Below are 16,618 nucleotides of genomic sequence, written 5' to 3'. Positions count from 1 at the left end.
TAGGGGCAGCCCACGAATGAAGTCCCGCTTTAAGGTGGGGTTCATGAAATAGCCACATTTTGTGACAAGAGAGAGGAAAGAAATGACAAGTGGAACATACAATGGGGAGAAGTAACGACAAGTTTTTTTTTAATTAGAAACGTTATTAAATACAGCGTGACATGTGACTAAATCAAGATAAGGTATGGTGCAGTGTGAAACTTTGTGACAAAGGGGGAAGTGTGTAGAAAATGTTGAAAAGTGTGACATCAGTTATGCACCCCCCTTAACCATAAACAGATCACAAAGACGACCTTTTTTTAAAAATGAACTATTATTGCGACGTCCAGTGTTTTCGAATGGACAGTTGCCACGAGTAGAGTTCGTTCATTTGTTACTTGGAAATTTATATTTCCAATGACGAAGAAGCAACTTACTCAATAATAGTAGACGTTTTATAAGTAATATTGTTCATACAGAAGTTTTATATATAAACTGAGTTTTGGTGCTTCATTTCATACGGAAAGATTTCGAAAATTGGATAATTGGCGATTTATATCCATTGGCATCAATTTGGTTGTTTCCAATGCCAGGGCAAAAAAATGTTTTTCCTTTGCATACGTAAACAAAGAGTGGAAAAATATCTATTTGAATAGAGTTAGCATAAAGCAACATGGTATCCAAAATAAAATTGTTCAAGCCACGAATTTGGCGGTCACACAAATTTCTCAATGGGGTTGTTTCCTTCAGTCAAAAGTACAACTTTTAGTCACTAAAATTGATAGAATAAGCAAGAAGAAAATAACGTGGAGCCAGAAAAAAATGTTTTTATTTTCACAACAGTTTTTTTCAATTAATTTTTTTTTAATTCCGATTCTGGAAATAAAGCGCTTTCTTTATGACGTTACAAGTAATGTACTTTGGCGCGCTGCTCCATTGCCGAGCTAAATTTTTACGCTTTACTGTCAACCACGTTTCCAGGTTATGATAAATTGCGATGTGCGCTAATGGCATCAGTGAATCGCATTTCATCATTTTTGATGCCATGTGCAGAAGCGTAATGAATTTCAATCTGCGCACCGATTAAAATAATTGTTAAAAAGTATTAATTTTTTTTTTTCAAATTATTTAAAAATTGGCTCAAACCAATGTTTTTAAGTATGCTCTCTCAACAAAAAATGCTTTTAAAATGTCAGAAACGACCTTATTATCGAAATATCCCCTTTCATCCATTTATTTTGAGATTAACAGACAAAAAGTAAAATTGGAGTAAATTATTATTGTTTGGTATTGTGTGTACGTATAAAAATTGCACGTTTCCCTTGATATGCAGTAAACATGAGTAAGAGTACAAATAAATATGTTGGAAATAGTTAAATTCATTTAAGTTTTCTCAAATATTCATTTATGAATATGGTCGAATTTCGACCACTGGGCGAACACTAGTCTTTATTGATATATCTCAAAACATATTTTCAAACATCATTTTAGAAAAAACACATCATTTTAGAAAAAACCAATACCTCTCAGTGAAAGTCATTACTGACAACCTAATTGGTTACAAAAAGTTACTGCTGGTTATAGCTTTTTATTTCTATCAACAAGCTTGTGTGACACGAGTTTACACGCTCTGTAAAAGCTGATAGAAATCTTCATTCCATTTGTTAAATCTCTTGCCTACATTAAAGCACGGGGCGCGTTGGAAGTGTGCGTCAAGAAAGTGCGCACACGTGCTCCTATGTTATTAAAACTGTTTTTGATTATTTTAGCCGGTTAGTTATTTGTCAGTTGTAATTTCTGTTAATGGTTACGGCAGTGTTTTCAGTTTCTTTAGTTCATTGTATGATTTTATATTTACAAGTTTTTAATAAATGTATTGTGTTACTCGAAATGAATTTGTTGACTATTGAGATACAATCCATATAACCTACACAAGAGCATCGTACACCATTCATTAGTTTCCTCATAAAGAGAGAGATTACGTCATGTTTCTCTCTATAAAGATTCTCGCTGGATTTCGTACAAATGGATACTTGAAGCACCCGCCCCCTCCCCCCCCCAAAAAAAAAATAGAGAGAGAAAGTTTGCCGTTTTAGTGTCCTTTTCTTTTTGAATTAGAAAAGAAAAAGTTGCCTGCTTCATATGAGATGAACAAGTTTTCAGATTATTTGGCAAAGTGCACAACGTATTAATCTCTTTATTGAATGGCCTGTAGTCGTGAACAAAACTTAAGCAATATTTTTAATTTACGACCTTTTATTTGTTTTTTTTTTTTCAGATTAACTAGCAAGAATGCACTAAAAGTTATAAGAAATTAATGATGATTTATTATCGATTCATGGCTTGGGTGTTATTTAGGTTAAAGTAATATCCTTTCAGGTTCAAAAGTTCTTGGTGAGTTCCCCTTTCAACGATGCGACCTTTGTGCATCACCATGATGACATCTGCATTCTGTATCGTACTCAACCTGTGGGCAATGACTAAGCAAGTTCTTCCAGCTCTAGCTTTATCCAAAGCTTCTTGAACAACCTGAAATCAAAATGAGAAAAGAATTAAGAATTTAAAAACAAATATGCGAAAATACAGCACTGAGTATTTAAAAATAAAAAAGCGGTAAAAACTGCTGCAGAAAAGAAGAGAGGAGAAAATAACTTCAGTATGTGCGGTAGAAGAATCTGCTACATATCTGTAGTAGATACATGCGCATGTGCACTGGGTGGGTCGATTTTACCTTTTTTAAAAAATAGATATCGCTTGTAGTGGGAAAGGTTGGATATTGGCATCAAATGTTCGTGTAAAAATTTTTATGGAAATCAAAATATGTTTAGATCCCTCGCCAGCCCCTTGAAGTTTCGTCAAATATAAAAATTGATATTTATTTTAGATTTTAAAAATTTCTTACGCATAATTTTTTGATCATCTGTGGTGAAAATGGTTTCCTAGTAAGATTCTTTACTCATGAAAAAAAATGTATTGATATCGAACGATATTTAAGCCCCGCCCACTCCTACTCGACCGGTGAAATTTGGAATAGTTGCAGAGTTTTTATTATTTTGGTTTTGTAAATTAAAATTTTTACTAAACCCTTTTTTTACTTTCTTCTATATCTAATATATAGAAGAAAGTATTGGATTCGTGCAAATTTTCGAATTTCGAATTTTGACGGACTCGAACGTTTTGAGGTGTGCTGAGTTCATTTCGACTATTTTTGGAAAATGTCTGTCTGTCTGTGTGTGTGTGTGTGTGTATGTATGTGTGTCACGTCTGTGTGTGACCAGTTTTTTGTGGCCGCTCTACAGCAAAAACTACCGCATGAAATCGAACGAAATTTGGTACACATATGTGCCCGTATGTGAACTTGTGCCCATTGGTTTTTGGCGCGAATTCCTCCAAGGGGGGTGGAGCAATGGGACGTTTTTTGAGTTACGGGTGCTTGCTATTCCTCAGGAAGTAACTGGCGGAATCAAACAAAATTTGGTCCATATGTTGCCATTAACAGGAACAGGTGCTGATTCAATTTTGGTGTCAATAACTCAAACGGGGGTTGAGCTATAGAACGTTTTTTTGTCGTCAATTGTGACTGCTGTATCTCAAGAAATAATGAACGGAATGAAAGAAAAATTTATCGGCAAGTCGCCCTTAGTGGGTATAAGAGCTGATTTTATTTTGGTGTCAACAGCTGAAAAGGGGGTAGCGCAATCGCCCGTTCTTTTTTTCCATTGTGAGTACCCTATCTCAAGAAGTAATGCTACGTTCTGGTTGAAATTTGGAATATATGTGAATCCATACGTAAACAGGCTTTGGTTCAATTTTGACGCCAATCGCTCCAAGAGGTGTTGATTTTTTTTTGCGAATAAAAATAGCTTTATTAATGCAACAATAAGAAAGATAAATCGTAATAGATTGTCGTCTGCGTATTTCTCGTGATTTTTACTTTCTTCTATATCTAATATATAGAAGAAAGTATTGGATTCGTGCAAATTTTCGAATTTCGAATTTTGACGGATTCGAACGTTTTGAGGTGTGCTGAGTCCATTTCGACCATTTTTGGAAAATGTCTGTCTGTCTGTATGTGTGTGTGTATGTGTGTGTGTATGTGTGTGTGTATGTGTGTCACGTCTGTGTGTGACCAGTTTTTTGTGGCCGCTCTACAACAAAAACTACCGCATGAAATCGAAGGAAATTTGGTACACATATGTGCCCCTATGTGAACTTGTGCCCATTAGTTTTTGGCGCGAATTCCTCCAAGGGGGGTGGAGCAATGGGACGTTTTTCGAGTTACGCGTGCTTGCTATTACTCAGGAAGTAACTGGCGGAATCAAACAAAATTTGGTCCATATGTTGGTATTAACAGGAACAGGTGCTGATTCAATTTTGGTGTCAATAACTCAAACGGGGGTTGAGCTATAGAACGTTTTTTGTCGTCAATTGTGACTGCTGTATCTCAAGAAATAATGAACGGAATGAAAGAAAAATTTATCGGCAAGTAGCCCTTAGTGGGTATAAGAACTGATTTTATTTTTGTGTCAACAGCTAAAAAGGGGGTAGCGCAATCACCCGTTCTTTTTTTCCATTTTGAGTGTCCTATCTCAAGAAGTAATGCTACGTTCTGGTTGAAATTTGGAATATATGTGAATCCATGTGTAAACAGGCTTTGGTTCAATTTTGACGCCGATCGCTCCAAAAGGTGTTGATTTTTTTTTTTTTTTTTTTTTTTTTGCGAATAAAAATATTTTTATTAATGCAACAATAAGAAAGATAAATCGTAATAGATTGTCTTCTGCGTATTTCTCGTGATTTTAATTGTATGGAAATGATAGGAAATATTATCTCAATGATTTAAAATTTTTAACTGTTGCCATCTTATGTTTGTTAACAAATAAAATATTTGTAATTAATTCAAGCAAGGCTTTTAAAATAACTTTCAATTTTCGCTCTTTGCTTTGCTTTTGCAATAATTCAGACATTGGGATAGTCGTCAAGTTTTTGCATGTGTAATTTTGTTTTTGTTGGGAATATTGCTTCCTCGTCAAGCATGGGGAGGATCAGAAAAAAAAAAAAAAAAGAAAAATATAGAAGAAAGTTTCGTGATGGCCACAACATACTAGTAATTGTATGGAAATGATCGGAAATATTATCTCAATGATTTAAAATTTTTAACTGTTGCCATCTTATGTTTGTTAACAAATAAAATATTTGTAATTAATTCAAGCAAGGCTTTTAAAATAACTTTCAATTTTCGCTCTTTGCTTTTCTTTTGCAATAATTCAGACATTGGGATGGTCGTCAAGTTTTTGCATGTGTAATTTTGTTTTTGTTGGGAATATTGCTTCCTCGTCAAGCATGGGGAGGGATCAGAAAAAAAAAAGAAAAATATAGAAGAAAGTTTCGTGATGGCCACAACATACTAGTTAAAACTAAAGCCATTTGTGCACTTTCTTTTCCTATAATAACACTACATAATTCTTTCGAATTAAAACTTAAGTGCAAAAGAGGAAAGCATCAGAGGACCGTTCATGCGCCTTCTGCGTCGCTGTCCCGAAATCAGCGGAAAGTTAACTTAGAACTCCCCTCGAGGAGGTGGCTGCATTCGAACTCCACCATAGTGAACTCCCCAGCAGGGTAGTGTCTTTTTACTTTCTTCTATATCTAATATATAGAAGAAAGTATTGGATTCGTGCAAATTTTCGAATTTCGAATTTTGACCGATTCGAACGTTTTGAGGTGTGCTGAGTCCATTTCGACTATTTTTGGAAAATGTCTGTCTGTCTGTGTGTATGTGTGTCACGTCTGTGTGTGACCAGTTTTTTGTGGCCGCTCTACAGCAAAAAATACCGCATGAAATCGAACGAAACTTGGTATACATATGTGCCCCTATGTGAACTTGTGCCCATTGGTTTTTGGCGCGAATTCCTCCAAGGGGGGGGGGGGGGTGGAGCAATGGGACGTTTTTTGAGTTACGCGTGATTGCTATTCCTCAGGAAGTAACTGGCGGAATCAAACAAAATTTAGTCCATATGTTGCCAGTAACAGAAACAGGTGCTGATTCAATTTTGGTGTCAATAACTCAAACGGGGGTTGAGCTATTAGAACGTTTTTTGTCGTCAATTGTGACTGCTGTATCTCAAGAAATAATGAACAGAATGAAAGAAAAATTTATCGGCAAGTAGCCCTTAGTGGGTATAAAAGCTGATTTTATTTTGGTGTCAACGGCTAAAAAGGGGGTAGCGCAATCGCCCGTTCTTTTTTTCCATTGTGAGTGCCCTATCTCAAAAAGTAATGCTACGTTCTGGTTGAAATTTGGAATATATGTGAATCCATATGTAAACAGGCTTTGGTTCAATTTTGGCACCAATCGCGCCAAGAGGTGCTGATTTATTTTTATTATCATTATTTTTTAGCGAATAAAAATAGCTTTATTAGTGCAACAATAAGAAAGATAAATCGTAATAGATTATCGTCTGCCTTTTTCTCGTGATTTTAATTGTATGGAAATGATCGGAAATATTATTTGAATGATTTAAAATTTTTAACTGTTGCCATCTTATGTTTGTTAACAAATAAAATATTTGTAATTAATTCAAGCAAGGCTTTTAAAATAACTTTCAATTTTCGCTCTTTGCTTTGCTTTTGCAATAATGCAGACATTGGGATGGTCGTCAAGTTTTTACTTTCTTCTATATCTAATATATAGAAGAAAGTATTAAATTCGTGCAAATTTTCGAATTTCGAATTTTGACGGATTCGAACGTTTTGAGGTGTGCTGAGTCCATTTCGACTATTTTTGGAAAATGTCTGCCTGTCTCTGTGTGTGTGTGTGTGTATGTGTGTCACGTCTGTGTGTGACCAGTTTTTTGTGGCCGCTCTACAGCAAAAACTACCGCATGAAATCGAACGAAATTTGGTACACATATGTGCCCCTATGCGAACTTGTGCCCATTGGTTTTTGGCGCGAATTCCTCCATGGGGGTGGAGGAATGGGACTTTTTTGAGTTACGCGTGCTTGCTATTCCTCAGGAAGTAACTGGCGGAATTAAACAAAATTTGGTCCATATGTTGCCATTAACAGGAACAGGTGCTGATTCAATTTTGGTGTCAATAACTCAAACGGGGGTTGAGCTATTAGAACGTTTTTTGTCGTCAATTGTGATTGCAGTATCTCAAGAAATAATGAACGGAGTGAAAGAAAAATTTATCGGCAAGTAGCCCCTAGTGGGTATAAGAGCTGATTTTATTTCGGTGTCAAAAGCTGAAAAGGGGGTGGCGCAATCACCCGTTCTTTTTTTTCATTGTGAGTGCCATATCTCAAGAAGTAATGCTACGTTCTGAATGAAATTTGGAATAAATGTGAATCTATTTGTAAATAGGCGTTGTTTCAATTTTGGCGCCAATCGCTCCATGGGGGGCTGATTTTTTTTGTGTAAATAAAAATAGCTTTATAAATGCAACAATAAGAAAGATAAATTGTAATACTGTCGTCTGCTTATTTCACGTGACTTTAATTTTTGGGAAATAATCGGAAATGTTTTCGCAATGATTTAAAATTAATAATTGTTGCCATTTTATGTTTGTTATCAAATAAAACATCTAATTAATTCAAGCAAGGCTTTTAAAATAACTTTCAAGTCGTTCTTTGCTTTGCTTTTGTGGGAATTCGGGAATTCGAAAGGCCGTCAGGGGTTTTTGTTGCTGGGAATATTGCATTCTCTTCAAGCATAGGGATTGATCAGAATTCACAAGAAAGATATAGAAGAAAGTTTCGTGATGGCCACTATATACTAGTTTTTTTTTGAAAAGATAGAAATTTTTTACCTTATATACTGCTTTGCTTTGTTTTCGAATTTTGGCATTAATTTTCGAGACGCGTTTCTCGCCAATTGATCGATTCTGTACAGTATTTTGCTTGAAAATTGAGAGGTGCAATGACAAAATCACCAACAGTTTCATTAGTAAACGTTTAAGTCTTCAGGATTGTTCTGTGGCCTAATTCTTTTCGAGTATAGTGTATCGTTGCTCATGGTAATCAACTGGATTGGATGATCGTAAAAACTATTCCTTTTGAATGACAGGATCAACTACTAACTTCAGATTATCGTTGAGATATTTAGAGTAGTGGACAACTTTCCAAAGATGCTGTGCACCGGCTGTGCATAAGGACTCATTTTAGTGATAAACTGACCAACCAAACTTTTGCTTACACTTTTATAAAGTACTAGCAAAAATACCCGGCGTTGCCTGGGTCAGTAATAATTATGAGAAACAATGCTTACTTGCATTTGTTTTCTGTTATAAGTGAAAGAATTTAAAACACATTTTTTGACGTGATTAAAAATCTAGCTTCTTCCTTACTTATAAAACTAAAATAGAAATACTTACTAAGAACAAAATAGTATTGACTTAGAAACGAAAGCACGATATTTAAGCATATAAAAATTTCCAAAATATGAAATTAATCTCCTCATGTTTAAAAAGCTTTATCTGTTAATATTTTTTTAGCATGGAGTCTAAAACCTTCTCTGTATGGCTATTGAAGTACGAAGCGTTTAAAGAAATGTAGCCGCCCGTAATTCCCTTAACATTTGCTTTAGTTATTTTGGGAAATTTCAATCATTGTGGGCTCTTGGTGCGATTTTACCAAATTTGCAGGAATCGCTTTGGGATACCTTCGATAATGCTCCCCCTCCTTTCCTTTCTTTGTAAAACGGTATGTTAATAATTTTCGTTACTGAGATACTTCTAGTCACCGTAACATGGAGCTAAAAATTTTTATCCAAAATGTCTCCAAAATGAGTAGTAAAATTTGGCGATTGTTTGAAAATGTGCAAAAAGAAAAATTTATGGAAGTTTTTGTGCTCTTTAATGGATTTGCCTAATGTAGTTTATGGTGGATTATTTTACATCTTGAAAAAAGTTTTAAAGATTCTTTCTATGGCGATATTTTGTTTACATGGTAAAAGCTGAGAAACATTGGCTTCAAAAACAGAGACAGTTGAAAAAATTGCCAAATATATTCGCATAAGCAACTGAAATCTTTGCAAAGAGTTTGGCAAGATTTCTACTGGTAGATTGGATAATGAGTAAGTGTCTGATCAGCACAAATAATAAAAACAGAACAATAATTTCATTAAAGTTCCATTTAAATGGAAAATAATCAGCCAAATCCATTTATTATCAGCCAATCTTGTGAAAAAACGTTACTTTAAGATTTGACTTGAGAAAAGCCTCGAACAGTCACATGAAACGCAAAAATTTTGAACAGTAAAACAATTCTAACTATCAACTGGGAGTTGAGATGATACTCTAAATAATGAATTGGGTTGAGGAAAGCCTTCGAACATGGGAAAAAAAAAGCTCATAACTCGTTTTTCATACAACTTAGAAATTTTTAACAGATGCCATCTTCAGCAGAAAAATAAGCGCTTTCGATGGACACATAATTTTAATATGTGCAAGTATTTTTTCACCGTCATATTGGGGCATTTATGCGAAAATTTGGACTAATTAAAATAAAAAAGGAACTATCAATCGGATTTTTTTCGAACTGGTCTACAAACCTCCCCAGTACCGAAAAGAACAAACGGTGAAAGTTTCAGCCAAATCTGCCGGGTAGTTTCTGAGATCTTAGGGAACAAATTTACCAAACTCCATTTTTATATATATAGATTCGACAATCGTGTAGTCTCTATTCAATATTATGGGTGATGGTTTGGTGGACAATGATTTCGAACAATTTCCAGAACATATCGCTTGAATTCAGAACGTATCGGTTTCTATAAGGTTCATATTTGCTTAGAACAGGCCGATTTGTAAGACAGGGGGTGGGTGATGGAAATAGTTTCATTATATCACAGAATAAGAAAAACAAATATATTCTGCGCAATCGCACCATCTGTCACCAACAGTCCAAAGTAAGCAGAAAGAGCTAATAAAAATAACAAATGACGCAAATTTCAAAGATCTGGCGGAGGTTTTAGATATATGATATAAAAATTATTTAATTCACAAACAAAGGGTCTTATTGTTCAACTATTTACACTACGGGCGATTAAAAAAATAATACATAAGAAATGAAAAAGATGTTTTTAAAAAAGTCCATTTTTACATAAGTGGTGAAAATTCGGGGACATGGCGGGAGGGGGGTCTAAATATATTTTAAGTACCGAAAATGAATTTAAACAAACATTAAGATGTCAATACACAACTTTTCCCAGGACAAGTGATTAAAAAAATATTCATAAGAAATTTTTAAAATGTGTCTAAACTTTAAGGGGCCGGCGGGGGATCTAAAGGTATTTTGATTTCCAAAAATTTTTTACACGAACGGTTGATACCAATACACAACTTTTCCCACCACAGGCGTCTTCGATTTAAAAATAAAAGTTAAAATTGACACACCCTAATGTGCACATGTACGTCATAAGAAAAATCTTAAGCAGTCACTCGAGGATGATCAAAATAATATTTAGTTCCCCCCCCCCCCCCCAAAAAAAAAGGTCAGCATTTATTAAGTAAAAATAAAAAAGGTGGATAAAGTGGAAAGACAAATTGGGTGAAAGTTTTTTCATGATTACAATGCTTCCTTTATTTTGTAAGCTAAAGTAAAAATATAATTACAAACATTCCGTCTCTAATTTTTCAGATTAGTGCAGACCTGTAAGTGCAGAATGGTTAACAGTTCGGTGACCAAACTCAAAGGATGCTTGATCTAACCTCGATGTTCACTGAAATGAATTTTGAGTGAGTTACACAGTGACATTTTCTACGAACAGTTTGATTATGGTGTTTTAATTAACTATACTTTAACGTTCAGTACATTTTGGTTTTAAAATAAGCTTTAATAGTGTCCGATTAAATGTAATTATATTACCGTCTCGTCATTTCAATGGCATAACCAATACCTACATTAATCCTTGTTTTTGGATGACATGCTCTAAAGTACTTGAAAATTATTAGTGTAATTTAATGTAAGATAATTGGAACTTAGCTTCATGCCACATAACATGAAACCATGATCATGTTAATTCAATTTTTTTTTAAATCTGTCAAGTATAATTTTATCCTTCTCCTAAATTTGCTGGTGGTGTTGTTGTACATGACAGTGACTAAATTGGACGAACTTTTATCTGAACTTTACATTCAAACGTTTTCCTTATATTTCTTTATTTTTAGGTTCACTGCATTGATAATCTCATATTGACGCGCGAGCCAAAAATTATGTCTTTCAATAGATTAATGTGAAATTCGTAGCTATCAATCTGTTGGTTTTTTTTTTGAAGTTGGGAGGGGGCGGGAAGGTTTCAGGGGCGTGCACAGAAATTTTAGGGTCCGTAATAAATGACTTCTGCCTCCCTCCCTCATATTGTCTGACATATATTTCACCCTTCATTTAAAAAATCTCGGGCTCCTTGAAGCTCGAGTCCGGGCCGACAGGTGACCCTTCTCCCCCTGTGCATGCCCCCGAAAGGATTACAGACAAATTTATTTCTGTTTTACTCTTTTGCTATACCGACCGTAGGATTTATAATGCCCAGAACGATGCCGTTACCGTGATCCTTACGGGAAGGAAAGGACAAATCCTAGCCCCATTGGCAAAAAAGTTATTCCGATTTGGATGAGTTTTCTAGGTACGTATCGGTAATGTAATGCCGAAACATTTGATAGGAAATTGGTGACGAAAAAACATCTAACTCTACCTTTTCACTCTCTGCGTCAAGGGCTGACGTCGCCTCGTCTAGCAGGAGGATTTTTGGATTTCTGACAAGAGCTCTCGCAATTGCCACTCTCTGTTTCTGTCCTCCACTGAGTTGCGCTCCTTTGTCTCCAACAGGTGTTTCATAGCCCTAGAGAGAAGTCAGAAGAATAGCAAGACCATGAAATTTTCTGCTTTAAGCAAATTAAGAAAAATCATGTACGAGTATCTTTCTTCTTCTAGGAATCAAAACATGAAAAAAGGGATTATAAACTGAACTCGGATTTTCGACTAAAGATGGAAAAATAATAGGGAAGACCGGGGCATGTTTACGAGGATTTTTTTCAATGAATTTTCTAATTTTTATGCTTGATCCTAGGAAAGTTTAGACATTGTGGTTTCATAAAGCCGTTAATGAAGTCAAAATTTGTATATTCAATTGTTGCTCAGCTTGTGTTTTTAACTACAAAAAAAAAAAAAAAATCTTTTGAACGTAATGTCTCACCATCTTCAAAATAAAGCAAATGTATTGGAGGCTGAATAGTGTATAAAGTTAAAGCCGAACAGGCATGAAGACAACACTATATGTTTGTAAGCTATAAGATACGAATCTGCTACTTAATTAAAAATGAATAGTGATTTTCAAAACTAAATAACCTGAAAATACTAAAGGTTTGAGACAGTGCAGAGCGAAAAAAACGTCCGGGGACCGTTTCGAAGTAAGAGAGAGTTGTAAGACACAGAAAGAACATGCGTAAATGTGCCCTGATGAAAATGCGTAAATGTGCCCCGTTGGCAAGTTTGGATTTATTTTTAACGTGCAACAAAATTTAATAACTTTTCTGTCCATATAAATACAATTCTCAGAAAAAGGATAAAATTCTGTTGTTTTTTATTATTTGTTTTTAGCAAGGTATTATTTATTCACAATAAGCTTCAAAACGTTCTGCACAAAATTTACTCAGCTCGGTAGAAAACAGGTTTTTCTATCCGCATGCTAAACCGAAACTCGACTGATGCTCAAAAATTTGTGAGAATATTTGTTAGGGAGTAGCATCAGTTTGGTATGACTGCTGGCTCTCCATTTATAACTCGTTTTGAGAAGAGGGCACTTCGTAAACGTACCCCATGCGTAAACGTGCCCCGGCCTATCCTACATACAGGAGGTGACAGTATATGTATGTTTTGGAGTCTCCTCCATTCAATGAAATCATAATGCAATCACAGTTTTAAATCCTCTTACTTCTTCAGAAAGATATTCTATGTTCGCTCTTTTATTCCTCTTAGAGTTCGTATAAATTCCAAACGGATATTGTGGCATACCGAAGAAGATCCGGAGCGAGCCATGTGTCCATGGCGGGGTTTGATCCATGCACCTTTGATGCAAACCCAGTGCTTTTTCCGCTGAGTCGAAAAGAGTGACGTACGCGATAATATATATATATATTTTTTGATCAGATGCTTTATTCTGGAATTGATTGTTTTTATGAAGACATAATAGGAGGATATGACTAGGATCATTGTTTAGGAAGGCGCATCTTCCTGATCCTCTTTTTTAACTAAATAGTAAAAAAAAAAAGTGAAAATCTGAAAACTACCTGTGGTAAGGATGTAATGAAATTATGGATATTTGCTTGTCTTGCGGCTGCAATGATTTCATTCATACCGACTTCCCTGGAATTGTCTCCATAGGCAATGTTCTCGGCAATACTGTAAGCGAAGAGGGTGGGCTCTTGGGAAACGATGCCGAGGTGCTTCCGGTGCTCGGAAACCTTCAACTCTCGGATGTTTTCTTCGTCAATTCTCTGTAAAGAAGAAAAATATTTTTCTTGTCAAAACTACTAATAAGGACTCACTTCAGATAGTATTTCTTTTTAGTCTATAAACAACTTCTAAATTTTTCTTTTGATTAGTGTGTTAATTGCATGGACCAGGGGTCTCCAACCTACGGCCTGCGGCTCAAATCTGGTAGGCGAGCAGATTTTAACCGGCCCGCGGGAAGCTTAAAAACTGCAAAAAAAGAGGTTTTTTTAAAAAATTTGATAACATATTTTCTTTGAAACAATTGAAAGAAAACGAAGCCCAGAAAATCTCAAACGTCACTACTGAGCTTATCATGATCGTAGCCAGAGGCGGGGGCAGCTGCACGTCCTTTGAGGAGAGTCTTCAAATTTCACTTTCCTCCCTAAACTCACCAAAGATATTTCAAAATTACATTTCTGGAACGAACACTGACAAAAACATTTGAACCAATATTGTTGGATTGCTGGTCCGCCTTGCCTTCAAAAAATTACAATGTAGCCCTCGAGTAAAAAAGGTTAGAGACCCCTGGCATAAACAAAACTTATTATAGTTGGGGCTAACCTAACCTTGTAATGTCGCAATGATGTGATTAGGAACTGCGTAGTTTTTATTATGCTGCCAGGTTGAAATATCCGCTACTATCCAATGAACTGTGTTCTATTGATGTCAGTACATTTGCGTTCATACTTCTGCAATCAATACAAAATCACCTGTGTAGTTTTATAGCTCCCTCCTACGTTACGTAGAATCCATACAAATAAAATGTATGTATTTAAAGGGTAGGTAGTATATAAAGGAAAAATGAACAGCAACTATTTGAAATGATATTGTCAGCAAGCTGGTGAACAACAGTGAAGAGGAAATAATGCATTTAATTTTCGTAAACACTTCTAAAAATGTTATATCTTGTTAAAAAAAAAAACATAATTTTTCACTGTTTGCATTAGGTATTGATTAAAATTATCATTTTTACCAAGAAAGGTTCTTTTCTCTCTTTTACGTTTTAAGAAATCTATTATTAATTTAAAAGCAATTGCAGAAGTAAGAACAAAAAAGTTTCTTTTTAAAAGACAGTAAATCTCCTACTGATTTTTATTAGGAATTTTTTTTTTTTTTTTAAATTTCCTCTTTTCATGTTAAAATTAACTATAGTTTTCACATCGAAATTCATCGAGAGATATGCATAGAGGTTCGTTTTCACAAAACAGCCTCTTCTTAAATAATTAAAAAAAATTTAAAAAATGGCATAATGTACATAGCATTATACATCGCTTTAACTCTTAGAAATGAACCGCTAGCTGTGAAGGATTTTTCAATAGCAGGACAAATTTCGAGCCTTTTCTTGCTTGGTTTCGAAATTACAATTTCCGATTCATAGAAATATTTTTTTACCGCATTTCTACAATGACCTGCGTTTGGTAGTTGATATTTTTTTTAATTTCTCCATTCGTTTGGCAATAACTGACGATGCCCCCAGGGCTTTCCTAGACGAGCGTTCATTGTCACGCATCGATCACAGTTTGCATTGCTTAGTAGAACATCATGTGTTCGAGTGGTTAGGAAAAGTTTGAAGCTAGAAATGGCAACTACTTCATAATAAAATACATGGTGAAAATAGTTAGTTGGAATATTTTTCGTCATATTTTCTCCTACATGTGTAGAGGAGTAATGAATAAAGGGCAAACGTAGTGGTCGCAAACCTTCCACAAAGTTACTAAATGAAAAAAATGGTGATTTCAAATCATCTGTCGATCACCACCCGATCTACACGTAAAAAAATAAGTTGCTGACCTACTTTATCAAAAAATAGTACGTACTTGCATAAGTTAATGTATATAAGGTTAACTTCAAATAATCTATATACATAAATGGTTACTTCTGTGTATGTCCGGGGTAAGCTTCAAAACTACTGGACCGATTTTGACCATTTTTTCACCTTAGATAGCTACAATATCAGGAAGTAACATAGGCTATACTTTATTTCTAAAAAACTTAGTTTAAAGAAGTTATGACGAAAAACAGTAAATATCATGTAATTTCCCCATTAAATGATCTCTACATAGCATGAAATGAAGTCTCCAAAAAGCTTCTGTTTGTTTGAACGCACAAAACTCGAGAACTACCCGGCCGATTTCGCTGAAATTTTCACAGTATGTTTCTTTCAGCAACGGAAAGGTTTGCAGACCGGTTCAAAAAAAAAAAAAAAATCGACGAGTAGTTCTTTATTTAGTCTAATTTAGTCCCAATTTTCACATAAATTCCCAAATATGGGGGTAAAAAATGCACATATTAATATTACATATAGTTGGAAAGAGTAGAATTTTCCGCGTTCTACGCAATTTGTTTCAATGCTCTAACTTAATTACGGCGGCAGTTATTTGCGTTTTTATTTCCATTTTTTTTAAGGCATAGCTGAAATTTAGGCACTACTTTCTTCATTAAATCTATCAATAAAAAGTGAAGGAACTGTCCCACAGTTTTTTGACACCATTGGAAAAAGCGAGATTTTTTACTCCAGATCCTTTTCGACTTATGGTCGAAAAAATAGGCTTCTATCTCAAAGGGGGAAAAAAACAAGTTTTTTTAAATAAAGTTCAAAAAATCTCATTTCCACAACCATTTTCTTTCGCATTTTAATTCGTTAAATTTATTTTATTTTGTGTTTCCATGGTTACACTTTTTAAATCCATATTTCATGATTTAATTTCTTGAAAGTATTTTGATATCTGTCGTCATTGTTTCGGAGGGAAATTTTGCATGATGTTTTTTTATTATTATTATTTATTTATTTAAGCCTGATTGTTGAATATACGTCACTTGACACAATTTTTATTTTCAAGGTAAACCGTGCAAAGCCGGACAATGCAGCTAGTTAAATATAAAACCCATTGTTACAAAAAATTCGTTGCCTTACGACAGCAATACTAATAGTTATCATAATAAAAAATTTTAATCAATGCATCTCGGGAGCAAGCATGAAATTTATTGCTTTTTTAGGATTTTTATCCTCATCTATGCCAATAATCGATAACGGAACTAAGTAAAAAGACAATTGATTTTGGCAACAATTGGAAAATAAAAAGTGTTTATTGTCTAAAATTACACAGGCTTGAAAAATTCGGGTGATGAAAAAGTGATTGTACGATA

The 16,618-nt window shown here is 34.7% G+C and overlaps 1 protein-coding gene across 1 annotated transcript in view; it reads right to left on the bottom strand.

Annotated features, from left to right (window-relative positions):
- Positions 1-2,233: 2,233 nt before the first annotated feature.
- The window catches only part of LOC129232552 (ATP-dependent translocase ABCB1-like), a 103,148-nt gene continuing 88,763 nt past the window's right edge, over positions 2,234-16,618 (bottom strand). The window contains exons 23-25 of the mRNA XM_054866688.1: positions 13,267-13,473; positions 11,673-11,819; positions 2,234-2,508 (exon numbers count right to left, since the gene is read on the bottom strand). Of these exons, the coding sequence (XP_054722663.1) occupies positions 2,308-2,508; positions 11,673-11,819; positions 13,267-13,473 (555 nt within the window). The 3' untranslated portion in view covers positions 2,234-2,307. The remainder of the gene's footprint in view (positions 2,509-11,672; positions 11,820-13,266; positions 13,474-16,618) is intronic.

The sequence above is a fragment of the Uloborus diversus genome, chromosome 1 (genome assembly GCF_026930045.1).
Source record: "Uloborus diversus isolate 005 chromosome 1, Udiv.v.3.1, whole genome shotgun sequence".
NCBI lineage: Eukaryota > Metazoa > Arthropoda > Arachnida > Araneae > Uloboridae > Uloborus > Uloborus diversus.
This window is presented reverse-complemented; position numbering and strand designations above follow the sequence as displayed.